Below are 17,937 nucleotides of genomic sequence, written 5' to 3'. Positions count from 1 at the left end.
AAATTCTATATACTCTTTTCATTCAAATGTCAAAGAGCAACTGAGCTCTTTCTCTAGACAGCTGAGATCATAAGCAACCCACAAGCTTCAGCACGTAAGCAGGGAAAAGGGGGAAAATCACGTTGACGTACAGTGAATCTAAGTTTTGAATTTCAGGCATAAATGATTTAAACCTTTGTACTTAAATCTGGAAAGATTAAATCCTTCACAAGAAGTTCATAACCATTGAATGGGCCTCTATCGAGGCTTGCATCACATCTGGCAATCATGAAGACAAATTAACAAGATTTTGAAAATCTGGCGCTTTGATAAAGCCAAAGCATATGAAATCATTTCTCGGCACTTTGTCACTGGTGGTCCAAGGACGGATCAACTTCCTGTCTCGGACTCTGCTGTCTCAACTGGAGGAAAATCTTACTGCAATCTGGGTTCCAGGCTCCTGGCTCACAAAAAACAAAGCTGTAAACTCAAGAAGCGGAACCTTCCCCCAGCATATTGAATCCTCTGAGAAGGGTCTGCTTCTCTAAGAGCTGCTTTGAATTTAGTTCAAAGACCTGATCATGGCATAAATTCCCACCTTCACCAGGTTAGGAGATTTTAAAGTTTAATGTGCTGTGTTAACTCCTTTTATGCCAATTTATCTCGGGCAAGAGAGTTTTTCTTTAAAGCACACATGTGAACAGGATTTACTAAAGAAAAAAGTCCAGTTTCATCATCTGAATTATTAAGCTTAAGTTTGCTTCATTTTATTACTTCACACTGTCACTTAGTTTTGAAAATATGATGATATTCATTTTTGTGTATGTATGTCAGCCATGTAATGGCATTTTCACCTAAATACTATTTAAAGCAAATATTTTAAATAGTTTTGTGTTTGAGTAACAGATTTGATACTCAGTTTTAAAGAAGTAGAACTATGATGACCAAATTAGAAAAATATTTTAATTCTTAATGAATGTTTCAGAACAGTTTAGAAGCATCTTTTCTGAAAGAACTGCTCATCGGCAGAAAATCAAGGACAGTCTATCAGCATCCCATTACACCTGAAGAACGGAGGAAAATCCATCTCTGCTGCAGCCATTCTAACTACAGAAATGGGCAATAAAACACTTTTGTTATAATTAAAGGGGTGGTGAAAGGGAAACGATTTGGAAAAGCACAATGCATGAGACCACGAGGTGTTATCGTAATTAAGGGAACATGGCTTGAGCAGTGACGTAAGCAATGGAGTTGTACCATATTACACCAGACGACAACAACAAATCTTTTTTTGTTCGTAGAGTTAGAAATAAATTAACATATCTTAAATCTCTGTAGCTCCTTCTCGATTACTATGTGCTTTCACAGACACTATCTGATTTGAATCTGCATTACGACAACCCTGGGAGGTAGGCGGAATGCTCCTGTTTTTACATATATTTTAATGCACTGAGTATAATTTTGATCAGTTGAGATGTGATAATATGAAATGAACCTAGAATGTGTTGAAAACAATAAAAATTGTTATTGTATAGATGGGGCTTGGGGTCAAAATGACATATTTTATTAAATGTAATGTGCAAAATAAAATGAAGTGATCTCTATTCAAAAAAGGTACAAGACAGGTATTATTTAAAATGCTTTAGTACTCGTTTTCAATAAAAAGAAATCTGGCATTATAAAAATACATAAAATAGTCATGAATTTATACTATTAATTTACATAAGATTTTTTTTTGCATAAAACAAAGTTATAAAATAGCTTAAAAAGGTATTCTTATATGAAAGTTACTCCCAGTATAAAATTTTTTATAACTTTTTGTAATTTTGGTCCATCTGTATAAATAAGACATTTCCTCCTTTTAAAATTCATAACTCCATTTAAAAACATAGGATTCTCTCTTTTAAATATAAGTCCACTTGAGGTAGCGTGTTAGGACTCTCTTTGGTCCCATTCAGTCTATGTGGCTAAGTCGTAAGACTGAAAATTTGGAGTCCTGTGGTGTTCTAAGGTCTGTTTATAGGTACACGTGTGATTTTCTTGCTGAAAATCTGTCCTTTCTTTCCCATCTTTCTCTGACTCAGAGTCCAAGTCCAGGGAAGAACGAGCTTTCAAGTGAAAGGCTCTCGGCTGACAATCCGATAGGTGACCGACACTTGAAAAGGCATCCAGGTGAGGTCTCCCCAGAGGCTTTCCAAATGTTCCTGAAAGAAAGAAACCCCTTGAGCAGACGGGTCCTTTTGCTGGCATGTAAACCAATCAAACACATTTCAAACGAAGGAGCATCTTACCCCATGAACATGAATCAGCATTTTCTACAAGTGCACACTACGGTACTCAGGTATATGTATAACTGTGTTATGGAGAGAGTACTCACAGAAAGGAGCTGAAGATATTTGCACCCCTCTTATTTCTTACCTACTGAATACAAGCTCCATTCTTTATCACTTCTCATGACCTAAAATAATATTAATCATTGAGCAACGACGTCCCCCAATATAAGCTCTCCCAAATCCTGGCTTTAGTATTTGAGATCCCTCAGTGCTCCATGAAGGGCATTTGGATAGTAACGTATGAGTAACTTGTGCTGGAATACAGAAAGTTTCCGCCCAAATATCCTTATGTCTTGCCCTTTCTTTAGTAGCAAAATATTCAATTGACTCAAATTCTTGCCTCAGTTATATAAAAGGTATTTCCACTTTTCAAGAAGGAATAACAGTAATTATACTACGACAAAACATAAAATTTCTTAAAAGCTGAGTAAAATATTTTAAAATTCTATTTTTTTATAAAAGCAAGACCAGTTGTGGTTCATTTTCTCATATCTTAAAGGATCTCCACCCCACTGTCCTCACGCGCTAGACTAAAAAACCCATGAAGGAATCTTAGTGCCAGCGAGTGTCTTCCACTGACGGTGTCCTTTCCGAACGAGGTTCAGCCTGGCTGACGAGCAGCGGTGGCCAGGTAGGACACCGTCCAGCCTCTGACGGCAGGTTCAGTTATGAGCCACCAGACATCCTAAACCACAATTACACAGTGCACACAACTCCAGCCCAAAGCCTGTTCTAGCCCCAAACCACTTTTTCCACACGGCTGGCAGACTGAGCTTCTAAGTCACCCCAAAACTCTCCTGGGTGATGCCACACACAGGGGTACCCAGAAAGCTCCCAAGGCTTATATGGATTAAATCCATAAGCCAGTAGAATCCCCCATGTCTGACTCTGCTTTTAGAAACGTGTACAAACTAAGAGGATGTCATGACAGCATCATTCAAAACTAATGAACAAAAAACATTTTTTACCAGTTTGGTATTCCAAGCTCTCATCGCTCTCCCACAAGCAACTCAGAATACGAGTCCTGAGTATCTAATCATTTCCTAAACTTACCCAGGAAAGAATTACTCGAAGTAAGTGATGCTGGCTCTGGACCTGGACTGAAATCTACAGAGGACTTGTTCAGACGCACGTTTCTCACTCCGGGTCCTTCACCTTGAGAGCAGGTGGAGCTGACGAACTTCCTCACGTGGGAAGGCCATCCTGCGTCACCGACACCCTGCTCGCAGGACTCTTCCGACGGATGAGGACATGGGTAGCACTCCTTTTTCTTTATGTAACTGGGCTCATAGTGGTCCATTAAAGCTGTTCTCAGGTCAGCACCACAACCTTTTACATTTGGGGACAGCATCAGAAAGAGAGAGAGTTAGAGCTTCTAGGAGTCTGTCCAGGAAACAGAACTCAGAGAAGAGAGCCACATACCTGTAGGATAGGCTTCAAAAGGACCTGAGCCGTGTCCGCTCCCCTTCAAATACACAGGGCCCGAGGATCCCAGAAAGGGACACAGGAACGGGTCCGTGGCAACCTCCACATCAGCTTCACTGCTGTTGTCAACATGGCATGTCCCTTTAAAACAGACACCTCAGTCACTGAGCCCATTTTATTCAAGTACCATTCCATGTTCTCTCCACTTTTGGCATTTTCCATATTTACAGATGAAAATTTTGGATAGAATAACACATAAAAGAAAAAACTGCAGAAATTTATATTAGGGTTTTAAAAAAAATTGTTGAGGCCTATAGATTAGTAATTGAAGAAATTCGAGACCTCTAGTAGACTTGAATAACCATTGTACTGGATGTGTGAACCCGGCTGCCGGCCCAAACTGGTTTCCAAGAGAAAATGATCTGTGTGCAAATACTACAGACAAAGCAGCCATGGTTTAAACCACATGATGCCATCAGCACTGCTCCCTTCCTCCACAATGTCACAGATGACCAGGACCAGGGATTGGCACTTAACCAAAAACCTCCTAATGCTCAGCTCATAGAGAAGCTCAGCCAAAAGAAAAACGTCCTATTGTGAGTATCCGAGCTGAACAACCGAGAAATGATAGGCCAGTTAGCAGTGGACACAGCAGGTGAAAGACAAGAGATACTGTAAGGGTTAGAGATGCCATGAGGAACCATGTGCCTCGCAAGCAGGAACTGGGCAGTCGGGGGCGGGGGGGGGGGGGGGGTCTCCGAGGGAAAGAAAGGTCCCGAATGAGACTTGGAGTGCTGCGGTCTCTAGAGCTGCTCCAAATGCTGACCATCTCCAGCCCAGCATCCGGGCGACACGGCACTATTATACTCCTGCTCTGTCCCTTTAGACTTTTGTAAAGGTCTTTTCAGTAAACCCTGCTACATCTGAACGAGCCTGGTTCTCTGCTCTTTGCAACCTAATGAATCTAACCAGAAGACCCACTTTAATGCTCAGATCTTCTCTTCTATCTCCACACCCTCCATCACTGCCTTACTAAGCACTTTGTAATCATTTGTTGAAATTTTTTGTCTCACCACTGATGAAACTGTGAAACAGAAAACAAATATTCTTCCCGCCCAACTGTGGAGTCTGCCACACAGCAGACACTCAAGACATGCTCGTGGGAAAAGATGGCAACATGTTTGAAAATAACGTCAATAGCTTCCACCTGTTGAGCCCACAATGCGTGCCAAACACCAGGTAGTTCTCCATTATCATTTTATTTTTTACAACACCTAATAGGGAAGGACTGTAACTGCCCGAGGATGCGCAGGGAGTGAGTGTCAGAAGTGGTCTTGAACCAGGCCTGTGCTCCTGAATTGTGTCGCCTCTATTATTACTATTCTTAAAACCATACAGTTCTGAAAGCAAGAGTCAGAATTAGATTTCTCTAATAGAATGGTTTTAAATTATTTGACTTCTAAGACTATGCATGAAACCAGTTAATGTCCTTTAAGTAGAGACTGTTCAGGGACAAAGAGCATTCACAGGGTAATGGAAATACTACATTGCATGGAGGAATTAAATTTTACTTAACCTACTTGTCTTCTTTTAGTGTCAGAAACAAAGATTTTTCTAGTATTTAAGAGACGTGCAAAAAACTATTTAATTTCAGCTTGGCTACTGATCTTGGGCCAGGTCCTATATATCAGTGTATCAATTTCTTGTGAAAACTAATATTATATTTGAGCCTCCCCTCGGATTATTTCAAAACAATACACCCATCTTCATTTTAAACACTTACCATTACTGTCATGTTGTGGCAAGAAAAATCCTCCTCCTGAAGAAGTGACGAACTGGTGGTGGCTTCCACTTTCGGAGGAGACGTACCCATCCTGTCTGTCAGCTAATGTCCCCTGCGATGATAAATAACTGGGGATATCTGCCGGCAAGTTGGTCTCATCTATAATCAAACAACGGCATTCTGTTAACAAGAAGGATCGTCAACGCCCCACAGCTTCCCTGATGAACGGTATATACTGTTTTGGTTTCCATATAAATCAAATAAATCCATTCCTGCAAAGCCATCTTGATGGGGCAGGATGCAGGTAAGGTGAACCAGGGCTCTGCTGCTCTGGGAAGCATGAGCTGGTTTTCTATTTTATTGCCTGTGAGATGCTCCTCCCGAATTTCAAAAATAACAAATGTTTAAAAAGATAAAGGCTTAGGAATTTTCCTGGCATAGTATATAAGCTCTTGACTTAAGCTTGATTTCAGCCCTGTGCCGACTTAGCATCATTCATCAATATAGGTGTTTGCACATATTAGTCAAGCCATAGCCTCTCTCCCACTAATACTAGCATCCTCTCTACATGCCTGCACACATCTATGCACACACAACAAAACAAAAACTATGGCAGAGGGTGCATCTCATGCCTGAGGGATGGCTCCTGGCTCTCCATCACCATCCTGTGAAGGAGTGTTTTACTCTGATTTGGACTATATCTTACAGCCAACAGGATACTCTCATGAGGTTTTAACAAAAAGTATTAACTTTTAAACGTTAGCTTTATTCTGGGCTGGGCTGTTATTTTTAGCTAACCATATTTCTGCAGCTTGAAACAAATGAGTCACGCTTCTGACATGGCCTCAGACTGTGAGACACACATTCTAGAAGAAAATTACCACGAGACCACAAACACACGACTAGCGCACTCGTGCCAAGCTTCTGTTGACACACCTGTGTTGGTGATGCTGCAATCCTCGTTCCTCCGCCTAGTGTGGTAGATGATGACCACCCACACGAGCGAGGTGCCCACCACACAGCAAACCACCGCTATGATCACCACTCCCACAGTGGCCCATCCGTCATCATCTAACGCCGACACGGTCATCGGAGGGGAGTCGCAGGTGGGGGTGGGGATCACACTGAGGCGCACGCTGCCTCTCTCGGTGCCGAGCGTATTAGACATTTCACACGTGTATTTCCCAGCATCACTGACATCAGAGTCCACAATGATCAGCAGCTGATTGCCTGCTGCAAAAAAGTGCCTTTCAGTGACCACCAAAGGGCTGTCATCCTTGGTCCAGTTCAGTCTGGGAGGAGGGCTACCTCCCGCGATGCACTGCAGGACAGCCGTTTCTCCCTTGGTTACAGTGCGGTCTAGGAGGGGCCGCAAAAACGAAGGTGTTTCTGAAACGACAAGTTACATTTTGTTTTTTTTTGAGGACGATTAGCCCTGAGCTAACATCTGCTGCCAATCCTCCTCTTTTTGCTGAGGAAGACTGGCCCTGAACTAACATCCGTGCCCATCTTGCTCTACTTGATACGTGGGATGCCCGCCACAGCATGGCTTGCCAAGCAGTGCCATGTCCACAGCTGGGATTCGAACCAGCGAACCCCAGGCCGCCGAAGTGGAACGTGTGAACTTAACTGCTGCGCCAGCAGGCCGGCCCACGACAAATTACATTTTTAATCTCCTAAATGAAATTAGGTTTTGCATATCACCAGGTCTAGCCCCTGACCTTATTCAAACTGGAACTTAAAATTGTATTCTCCCACAATTTATGCACAGGCTTCTTTAAGAGCCTAAACAGGTACTCAACATTTGGGATTTCATTTCATTACCTGGCTGTCATTTACTTATAGTGCCCCTTAAGGATAATATTTACTATTTTTTATCTCAGTCTCCCTCACTCTTGACAAGGCTGGGGGTATGGAGGAAGGATGGCAAAGCAAAACCTTTCAATTTTTAGAAATAGAAAATGTACAAATATAATTTCAAGCACAAAGGTGGGTTGATGGATGAAAAAAAATCAGAACGTCTAAATTTTCAAGGGGAAACTTTCTAGTGTTAGATGACCAGGCCTATATTAAAACCCTGAAAATAATTCACTTTTATTATTTGGTATTCATAGGTTACTCTGATTAACTCTTTCAAAGATACATGTCTGATTAACACGTTCATGTTTTTTAAAAGCATCTGTTTAGGTAAAAGATAAAAGACGAACTCTGATTTTCAGAGTGGCATGGTAGACAAAAAAAGAGAGCAGCTCCCTCCTGCTTTGTTCATATGCTTATTTTCTTCCATATTCTTTATAGTGTCAGGACTATGGGGTAGAGACTGCACGAGGGGAAACATAGAGGACAGTGATTCCCGCAAAGGGAACCCTCAGAGCATCACCTCCCCTCTCTGCCGACGGGGCGGAGCAGAGTTATCTGACTGGACACACATGAAGACGTAATGCCCTCCCGACTCAAAGCTTCTGAGAAGCCATTTGTTTTCTCCAGGAAACGGCAGTGTCCTCCAAATCATCTCTCCCCCTCACAGGGTGTGAAACTTAGGGCTCTCGGGTGAGCTAGGATCTTTAAGACAGATTTAGATCACCGAATCTGAAATTATCCACGTACCCAGGACAGTCAGGGTTGCATTTGCAGAAATGCTTCCCGCGCTATTTTGAGCTGTGCAGCTATACACCCCGATGTCCTCTATCTTCACATCCACGATGAAGAACACGTCATCCTCAGGCATAACGTGCATGCGTCTCTCGCGAGCCGCAGGGAAGTCTGTGCCCCCGTCCTTCTGCCAGGCTATCTGTGGGGCTGGGTGTCCCAGGGCAGCGCACTCCAAGCGTGCCATGGCCCCCGCACGGATGGTAAGGTCCATGGGGGTCTTGGTGAACGAAGGCAGCACTGAAATCCGAAAACAATGTGGGTGTCAGCTATGGAGTTTCGGAGGTTCATTTTCATTCCTCTTTTTGATACTTACAAATGTCCCCGACACAGGTAAGGCCGGGGTCATTTCCCATCCCAAGACAAGGAATCTCACGTTGAGATGGAGAGATCAAGTGACTCCCTCAAGGTTACCCAGGTTCAGAAACAATGGAGTCGGGATGAAACCCAGGTCACCTGATCTGCAGACTGATGGGCTCTCTGCTATTTTCCAGCCACTTTTTAGCTTCCTCGATAATTATCTCTTAGACCCTGGGCAAATCAATTCATCTCTTTGCACCTTGACCATTCACTCCATCTTTTCTGTTTTAAAGTCCCTCCTGGCTCTATCATTCTGTGACTTTAGATATGGGTGCTGTCCTACAATTTTAAATTCAAAATTGTTCTCAGTGTCAGGCCTCAGCATCATTTGCTGAATGAAGGCACCAACGAATCACATACAAAATCCTCCACCATGGAAGACACAAATGATTAAGCGATAAAGTAGCAAGGATCCTACTGTGTGGCCTACCTGCCACACAAAGCAAACGATGACATACTTTTATTAACAGTAGCTAACACTTAATGCATTTACTGAGCACTTACTATATGCCAGGCGAATGCCTGAATTCTGCTAAGTCCTTTACACAAATTATTTTACTTAATTATTATCGTACTCTTATAAGGTAGGTGCTACTATTCCTAATCCTAACGGAATGTTGTGGAAATGGAGGCACAGAGAGGTTAAGTAACTTGCTGAGAGTCACAGAGCCTTGAGTGGAGTGGCAGAATTCAAACCCAGATGTCTGCATGGAGGCGGTGTGCTTTTGACACCATACTTCATGGCTTCCCACATCAGACCAGTACAGCGTGAACTCCCAGAGCTGAAAATATCTGGTTCATCTCTGGTTACGCACCACACTATCGATGGTGTCTTCAACACAGTAACTGCTTGCTTAAACACAAACAACCAAGAATCTTCATTTTGTGGAGTGTGAGGTAGGGAAAGGAAAGGTTAGGTAGAGAATGATGAGAGCATAGGACGGGGTGAGGAGAAAGAGGAAGAGAGGAAACCAGCCTTCTGTTTCCTAAAGGTGTCTTTAAATGCAAAAGGAGAAGTCAGACCACGTACTATTTACTGTAAGCTTGGCTTTGACAGAGTAGGATGAACCGAAGTGATTGGAGATGACACACTGGTATTTCCCTTCACTGGTGAATTCCACGTTGCGTAGCCGCAGAATGGTGGTGTACTCCATCACCTCGCCGCCTTGGGCCCGGAGGTGTGCGTAGTTCTCCATTTCAGCATCATGCAGGAGCTCATTGTCTTTTTTCCAAGCAAAAGTCATCGGGGAGTCACTGCTGCTGGCAGCCGAGCAGATAAAACTCAAGTTGGAACCTTTTATTGCCGACTGTGTTTCTGGCTGAACCGTGATCTGGGGTTTAGGAAAATCATCTGTTCAAAATGGAGAGGAGGAAAGAAAACGACTTGAAGTCTTGAAAGTCCAAATGCTGCCCAGATTTGAACACCAAGAAACTCAAAACAAACAGCGGCTCAGGGTTTACCCTTGGGTATGTTTCACAGATGGGCCCACGGTCCCAACATTGAGATGATGGCCCCAGAGAGTGTTTATAAAGTAATCCATTCATTTCAAATAGACTGAGACCTACTTATCAATCGTTACCTGAGAGGGGACTATTGTTTTGGAATATAGTTTATTCCAGACCCCTTGTGCTTTTTTTTATATAAATACATGAGAAACCAGAAATTTCCACAAATAAGGAGCAGCAAAATTAAGAAAGAAACATCAGTAACGATAATCAATTATCATTAGGACAGCAATGAACACCCCCATTTCCCAAAAGCAGAAGCCATATTAAAGAGCAGTAATTTTTAGGTAGAGCAAAAAAATAACCCTGTAGTGAAAGAAAAACCATCTCCGAAACTCACAGTGAGCCCCTGGCTTCAGCCCGGAATTCAGAGCGGACAATCAATCAGGCCACTGGGCTGCACTGTCAGAGCTGCAGTGTAATTAGAGCTTAGCAACTCTTTCATTCCAAACAGTTATTTTTGGTTCTCTGTTACTTTTTGGAAAAGTTACCTTTTTGAACTTCAGTTTCTCAGAGATGATCTAAACCCAGAAGGAAACATCGCAGATCTACCGCAGTGTACCATTTGGGTGCTCTGAAAAAGTGACGTGTGTGTGCACGGGCGTGGCGGATGCTCTGATAAGTGCGACGCCAAGCCTGCATGTTACCAGCAACACAGCTGCTGCTTCTGTACGATTATTCTAAAATTCTCATCTGGTAAATCGTCGTTCAGATTCACAACGGAGGGACTGAAAAGTCTATAGATACTATACAAATGTCTCAAAGTTATAGAGTTCATATCTTGGGACCAGAAAACTAAAAGAAGGACCCTGGGAAAGACACAGCTCAGGCCCTTATAGATGGATGCCAAAAGCTTATTTAGATCCAAAAGCTACACCAGATGTTTTGTTTCCAGAAACCGTTGGCACTGTTTAACACTGCAATCTAAAAAAATATATTTTTCTTGTACTTACCAATTGTAGGCAAAACAGACTTAAATAAATTTTTTAAAGGCCAATGTAAAATTAGGTTCTGTAATATTTTAACACATATGCTTAAATTCAAGCATATTTTGATTTCACGTCCTAGATGCACATTTGTTTGTACAGCCGTCTCCACGGCGGTGACCAGGAAGCAGCAGGGTATGTACGAGACAGGAGGCTGCACCGGGAGGTGAGCGCTGGGGTTCAGTCCATGTCTGTTCACCAGCTGGGTGCAGGCTGGGTGAGCAGGTCTGAAATGCTGAGAGGCTTGGATGCTAAGATGATGGACCTTATATGTATTTATAATAAACTCAAACTCTTTATTACTTGTAATGCTTTACCCACCCATAGTAAAATTTTTAGCAGCCTATAAATCACCGGCTAGTAATTGTCTCTTTCTACTCCACATAAACAGCATGTGCACAGGGCTTTGTGAGGTCTCTTCACTGAGCTCACACGAGTCTCTCAACAACCTTCGGAGCTGGGAAGAGCGGAGAGCAGAGCTCCCATTTCACAGGAGCAGAGGCGGAGATTTCAAGGATTTAAGTAGAAGGGCTGGACTGTCCTTCAATCCTCCCAAGACCCAACATCATTCTCTTTCCAGCAAACCACCCTGATGCCAGAACAAAGACGAAAAAATCTTAGAAAACTCTCTTTCTCATCTGTAAAATTAAAACAGTCAGCCAACTACAGATCTATTTTCATCTACCTCTGCAGAAATAAAAGCTTTATTAAGAGAATATAAATTTATTCAAAACCATTATTTGTACAAATGGGAGAAAAAAAAAGAGGCCTTAATAAAAGGCAAAGGCAATAGTTATACTTACCACACACAAAGCCATCTGGGCTAACGGCAAAAATACTCCTTCCCTTCAGCAGCTGAGGATGGGCACAACTGGCACTCACAAAGCTCTGAAAGTTGTTTTCCGCCACCCACTGTGGGAGCCATTTTAGTTGGCAGTCGCACAAAAGGCTTGATGTATTTAAATGCCTGGGGAGAGTAATTACATTCAATTTGTTTTGTATGAAATGCAGATTTCTACAAGTAAACTAAAGTCAAGTAAATATTAACAAAGCAATGAATGTGGAAACCAAATACATACATCCCATGTAATAAATACGCTAGAGTCCATCTTAAAATGCAAGAAATGCAACTCGCACGGCTTGTTGCTGTGGTTCTTACCGACCTACTGAGCTGGAAGTGCTGACATAGCAAAAATACCTGTCTACTGAAAACGTGTCGCTAGGATTAGGCACCGCACTATACTAGGTCCCACAAATTCAAATTGCAAATTCATAACAGAAAGAAAAAGGAACTCCTCTTTCCAGCAAAGAGAGCAAATAACCAACTCCTTTTGCTTTCTGGCATAAAGATTAAGTAATGTTAAGAATATGTTAGACCCTTGTCGTAGATAATCTAGGATGACACACCCCATGATGGTTTCCCCCTCCATGCTTTATTTCAAACTCTTGGAAGGAAAAAAAGAGCTTACAATTGTTGAAGTTTCTTCATTTGTGAAAATGCATTGCCTTGTAATGACATGATTGCATTGTCACTCAGGTCTCTGAAAAACAACCAAATCAAATACATTAGTGCAAATTATGGTCATTGCGTGCCTTCAGGCAAAGCCTGGGCCCACACTGCCAAACCCATTCACCAAATACTCCATGTGCTGAAACACACAAATGGCGTGACTCTGCAAGAACCCATAAGGAAGCCTGGATTGACTGAAGAACAAGGATATCTGTACCCGAGGCTGGCTCTGCTACAGTGAGACGGATTCCCTTCTCATCACCATGGACAGGTTATTTGACGCATAAGGGCCTAAGGTGTTCTGCTGTATTATTTTATTGTATTTCTCATTATTCAAAATAGTAACCATTACTAACTTCTAAATATGCAAATAAAATTCCTCGTAATTATGCTTTTAAAAAACCATCATGTATAAATACCTTTTATGATATGCACTATGCTAAGTGATTCATATTTACATACATATTATTAAATTTAGTCCTCACAGCAACCCAAAAGAAGATGGTATTACTACCTTGCTTGACATGAAAGGAGCAACTAAGATTTGAACTCAATTACTTTCAATTTCAAAACTCATGGGGTCAGCCCAATGGCGTGGCGGTTAAGTTAGCACATTCCACTTTGGTGGCCGGCCTGGGGTTCACCAGTTCGGATCCCGGGTGCAGACATGGCACCACTTGTCAAGCCATGCTGTGGCAGGCGTCCCACATATAAAGTAGAGGAAGATGGGCATGGATGTTAGCTCAAGGCCAGTCTTCCTCAGCAAAAAGAGGAGGATGGGCAGCAGATATTAGCTCAAGGCTAATCTTCCTCAAAAAAAAAAAAAAGAAAACCAAAAAACACGCCCTCAGTCACTACTCTATTCTGCCACACACAGGAGAGGCAGTAAGGTGTTCAGACAAGATGTACTTGTTAAAACAAACAAACACTTCAGGCAGGACATTTATAAAATGAGAGAATACTCTGGGCCAATTTTATTTTTAACTAGGAGTTAGAAGCAGTGTGAATGAAAGGACTCTCCACATGATTCCTGCTCTGCTCTTCCTTACCGGGGTCAGAGCACAGAAAGGGATTTTGAGTGAGACAAGTAGCAGAAGACAGAATGAGGTACCAAACGTGGGCAGGGAAAGAGGCTGCCAGAGTCGAGAAGGTTTAGAAAGTTGAATCAGAGGTTAATTCTCCACTGATACACTAATTCCACTTTCCCAGAAATGGAATGGGTCAGATGACAAACCCTTTTGGCTCGTTTCCCTTTGAAAATAATTTGTTTCAGAAAGTCCAGCAATACAGGTCCGCCCTGCCAGTTGCCGCTTTGCAGAGTCATCTCCCCAGCACCTGAACGGCGCACTGTCCGTATGTCTACAATCCCAGCCTCCCTCACACCGACAGGCATGGCAGAACACGACATGAGGGAGCCACAGCTCAGGAGACAACAGCTCAGGCCAGGGTACAAACCAAATACGTATTTTACATGAGACCTTCTTCATCCAAGTTAATAGATATTAAAATCTCTGGCTGCAAGTGTGCCTTAATACAGAGGGCCTATGTTTTACATCACTCTGCACCTTCACTGTACAAGTGTAACACACATGCCCAGGGTTCTGAGCAGCTGGCTGGCTCGGTGCTCATGCAGGACTGACTCCTACCGAGGGCAGCTAGCTTGCTCTGCTAGGGGCTGAAAATATTTGAGCCCCTAAATGTCATTTCAAAAATGTGTGCCAGAGTTACCGAGGGGAGCAGGCAGGGCCTGTGAGACCTGAGCTCACGTGAAGCAGGGACACTGTGAAAGCAGAGGCAGCCCTGGCTTCAGGCTGATCCGGCCAGTTGCTAACCAATGGGTTATCAGCAAAGAGAACAAGAAGAAGAACAAAGGGGTGTTTTATAAACAACAGCAACAAAGAACGAACAACAGTTCTCCAGGTAGTGTTAATACCCTCCTAATGTCACAGTCAAGGACTGTGGGAATTGCCTTTTTTTGATCTTTAAAATCTAAGTCTCCTTAAGTGTCCAATGGAATCAACGAACCCTCAGAACGTCCACTTCTTAACTTAAAATAAAGGTAATAATAGCTGTTGAATAGTTTTCTCATGAGGATTAAATGAGACAATACATATAAATACCTGGCATAATGCCTGACATGTGGTAGATGCACAGTAACTGACAGGGTTCTTTCTCAATATATCACTACTTGAGAAAAATAACTAAGGAAAACCCAATAATGCAATGTAGTGATGTCCTTAAATGCAAAGGAAAATATGTAGCTGTATCCTTCCATACAGATGTGGATAGATGGATGGATGGATAGATGGATGGATAGGTAGGTAGATGGATAGATGGATGGATGGGTAGGTAGGCAGGTAGGGAGCTAAGTAGGTAGAGGACAGGTAGACGTGTAAATATAATCTATGGTACTGAGAGGATACCAACAAAACTACATTCTAGTTTATCTTCTATCACACAAGTCAATAACAATCTCTAATAATGTTTAGGGTGACTAAATTCAGCTACTCACAGATGTTCCAATGCATCCAAACCAGTGAAGGCTTTTTTGGTAATAGATCGAATCCGGTTTCCCTGGAGGATTCTAGAAAAAAAAGAAAATTACATTGGAACAGTTAAAAAGCCATCCTGAGGTGGAATTCTCATGAAAAGCACTGCTTTTTAAATCCTTTGTGAATCACTTTATTTCCTTCAATTAAACGATACATCCTGTAAAAACGTACCCATGCTGTCCATTTCAGTCATACAGTGCAGCAGGGTTTTCAAAGCATTCAACAGAGAACGCAGCAAAAATAGGTATTCGATAAATTCCTCTGATGGCTAAACTAAGGCACTGATCTTCAGTCTTTTTAGGAGGAGGAAGAAACTTTATTCCAAGAAAGCCGTCTCAGAACTCTAAGAAACAGGCAGATCATGGTGGAGACTCTCTCCTTGCCCTCCCTCCCCTCCACAGGAGTTTAGGGCCATGTGTAACTCAATTGGAAGACCAGAATCCAGTCATCTACGAGGCCATTTTATGGCTAATATAAGCATATTTTTACCCTATATTGCTTGAACCCTACTGCAGTATTATCAGTGGACACTGGATCACCTCATTTAATAATTCCTCTGAGCAGAAGGCAACATCGAAAGTTTCAGAATGTTGAACTTAGTAGGTACATTAACTTTACAAAATGATAATCCCAACAGTCTAAGCACTCAGAACAATTTAAAATTCTCTCGCTATTAAAATAAGCTTAACCTAACCAAAGTGTTGCAGAAAACCACTGTACCCCAGGGAGAAAAGCCATCCTCCTAGACAACAGCTCTCATTTGGGGAAATGACAAAGGGTAGCACCCAGATTAAGCACCTATTTCTAAACTCTTCAAGACATCAACTTGTGGGACTGACTCCAATGACAAAACAAAACGTTTAGCTCAGGGAGTGAGGCCATACTCACAGCCGCCTCAGTTTGTCGAGCCCAGAGAAAGCACCGTTCATGTCTTCAATAGTCCAGGAGATTTCATTGTTCTTCAGGTCCCTAATTAAGAAGAGGAATGTTACTGAAACTAGTACCAGGTACTGAACACAAGACACAAGCCTTCTCTTTAGAGATACGCTCAGAAGCCTAAGATCACCACCCAGGTGGCATATAATTTGTAATAAATTCCTCCTAATTCCCCACATCGTCTCCACCCCTTTCAAAAGAATAGAAAACTCTTTCTCTCTCCAACATACCTCTTACACCCTTGCCCTCCTCCCCCCATAACATTTCAAGGTTTTACCCCAAATCAGGACAGTTGACTCTGGCCCTATTAATTCCTCTATCAACATGACTAAATTCTGAAAGACGTGAATAGTCTGAAAAGTACGTTAAACTTTAAAACCACTGCTCCAACCACACAAGCAGGAGTTGGCCAAAGCATACAGCATGTCCTTCAATTATGTAATGCTTCAAATAGGGAACGGAGCAAAAGTTTCTGACAGTGCAGAAATCAAGGGCCCATTGCACAATATTAAAACGAACATTGGAGAGATTTCTCCAAGGTCAATTAATCCAATTCCCTCTTCTTTCTCAGGACAGAGATCAAGTCTGGATATAACCAGTACGATCAACGGCCATCTTCCTCTGCTGCCCTTTGTATATCGTTTCACTTGGGGTAATTTTTAATCTGCATTTTAGAAAGAAAAATTAGTGGATTTGAAACTGCTTCCCTCTTGAGCAGTTACCAACTTCCTAGAGATCCTGAGAAGGCCAACTGTAATCACCCAAACAATCTGATCACTGTCCTTTGTAATCCCTTTAAGAAACACATATGGATGAAATGGACGGATTTTAATCAAACTGATCTGGGAAAGATTAAGACACTACTTCTGAGGCTGCACACATTTCCTTCACAACAAAGGAAATCTGCTGGGAGAAAAGTGGGCACATTTAGGAACCAATTAGGTTCATGGATGGGGAGAAAAATGTGTAACTTACAAAGTCTTTAAACTGGAAAGGCCCCGGAAGGCACAATCAGCGATGTAGCTCACTTTGTTGTTTCCGATGTGCAGTGTATTTAGTAAGCTCAGGCCCAGGAAGCTAGAATCATCCAACCTCGACAAGTGATTGAAAGTTAGGTCCCTGTAAAGAAAAAAGGAACAAAAAACAAATAACAGCTTTTATTTTCCAGTGCAACATACTGGTTTGTTTTCCAAAAAACAGATAATATATGTAAACCACAATAATCCTTATTTTAAGACTGCCTTCTTAATAACACACAGGTAAACATTACTAATCCTGGTAATTAAATAAAAAACATTCTCTTTCTTTGAAAATAACCGTCATTGCTTTAGCCCATGTGCCACAGACCTGAAACAGCAGAGCTGGCTTCAACTTATCACAATAAAAATATGACTGGGTTGCATGTGAAAAGAGCTGTCACCTTGGAAACTTTGTTATGAAAATTTCACAGATTAGTGGCAAGAAGCTCATGCTCTGGCATGATCGCAGCTCTCAAACCTGAAGAGAAGAAAGGCAACTCACAGCTCACTGAGTTTCTGGCAGAACTCCCAGGCATCGGGGCTGATCCTGCTGATGGCATTTTGGCTGAGATGAAGCTCCTGCAGCATCAGCAGGCCGTAAAGCCAGCCCTTGGTAACCTCCGTCAGGTTGTTATGGTCCAGCTGCCTACATTTACCATAAGAATCAAAAGCAGGATCAAAAGTTCATTATCCCTTCTCTTCAAAGGGGACACCTGATTACAACCTACTCCATATTCCCATTGTGACTGCTTAGCTTTTGTTACAGAAAGACATCAGCAAAAAAATACCAGGTGCTTATAAATTCTCAGTCACATTAAATAATGAAATAAAACTAAATATTAAATTATAAATAAGATGGTAAATGATGCGATTTTAACATAGAATTTCAAATAAAAGCT

The 17,937-nt window shown here is 42.1% G+C and overlaps 1 protein-coding gene across 1 annotated transcript in view; it reads right to left on the bottom strand.

Moving 5' to 3' along the window:
- Positions 1 to 884: 884 nt before the first annotated feature.
- Positions 885 to 17,937, bottom strand: part of LRIG3 (leucine rich repeats and immunoglobulin like domains 3) — a 55,321-nt gene continuing 38,268 nt past the window's right edge. The window contains exons 7-19 of the mRNA XM_046665982.1: positions 17,541 to 17,684; positions 16,995 to 17,138; positions 15,972 to 16,052; positions 15,044 to 15,115; positions 12,491 to 12,562; positions 11,825 to 11,988; positions 9,560 to 9,880; positions 8,128 to 8,409; positions 6,457 to 6,909; positions 5,521 to 5,679; positions 3,735 to 3,878; positions 3,366 to 3,641; positions 885 to 2,183 (exon numbers count right to left, since the gene is read on the bottom strand). Of these exons, the coding sequence (XP_046521938.1) occupies positions 1,939 to 2,183; positions 3,366 to 3,641; positions 3,735 to 3,878; positions 5,521 to 5,679; positions 6,457 to 6,909; positions 8,128 to 8,409; positions 9,560 to 9,880; positions 11,825 to 11,988; positions 12,491 to 12,562; positions 15,044 to 15,115; positions 15,972 to 16,052; positions 16,995 to 17,138; positions 17,541 to 17,684 (2,557 nt within the window). The 3' untranslated portion in view covers positions 885 to 1,938. The remainder of the gene's footprint in view (positions 2,184 to 3,365; positions 3,642 to 3,734; positions 3,879 to 5,520; positions 5,680 to 6,456; positions 6,910 to 8,127; positions 8,410 to 9,559; positions 9,881 to 11,824; positions 11,989 to 12,490; positions 12,563 to 15,043; positions 15,116 to 15,971; positions 16,053 to 16,994; positions 17,139 to 17,540; positions 17,685 to 17,937) is intronic.

This window comes from Equus quagga, chromosome 1, assembly GCF_021613505.1.
Source record: "Equus quagga isolate Etosha38 chromosome 1, UCLA_HA_Equagga_1.0, whole genome shotgun sequence".
Lineage (NCBI taxonomy): Eukaryota > Metazoa > Chordata > Mammalia > Perissodactyla > Equidae > Equus > Equus quagga.
The sequence above is the reverse complement of the archived record's forward strand: the minus strand, read 5'-3'. Positions and strand labels throughout refer to the sequence as shown.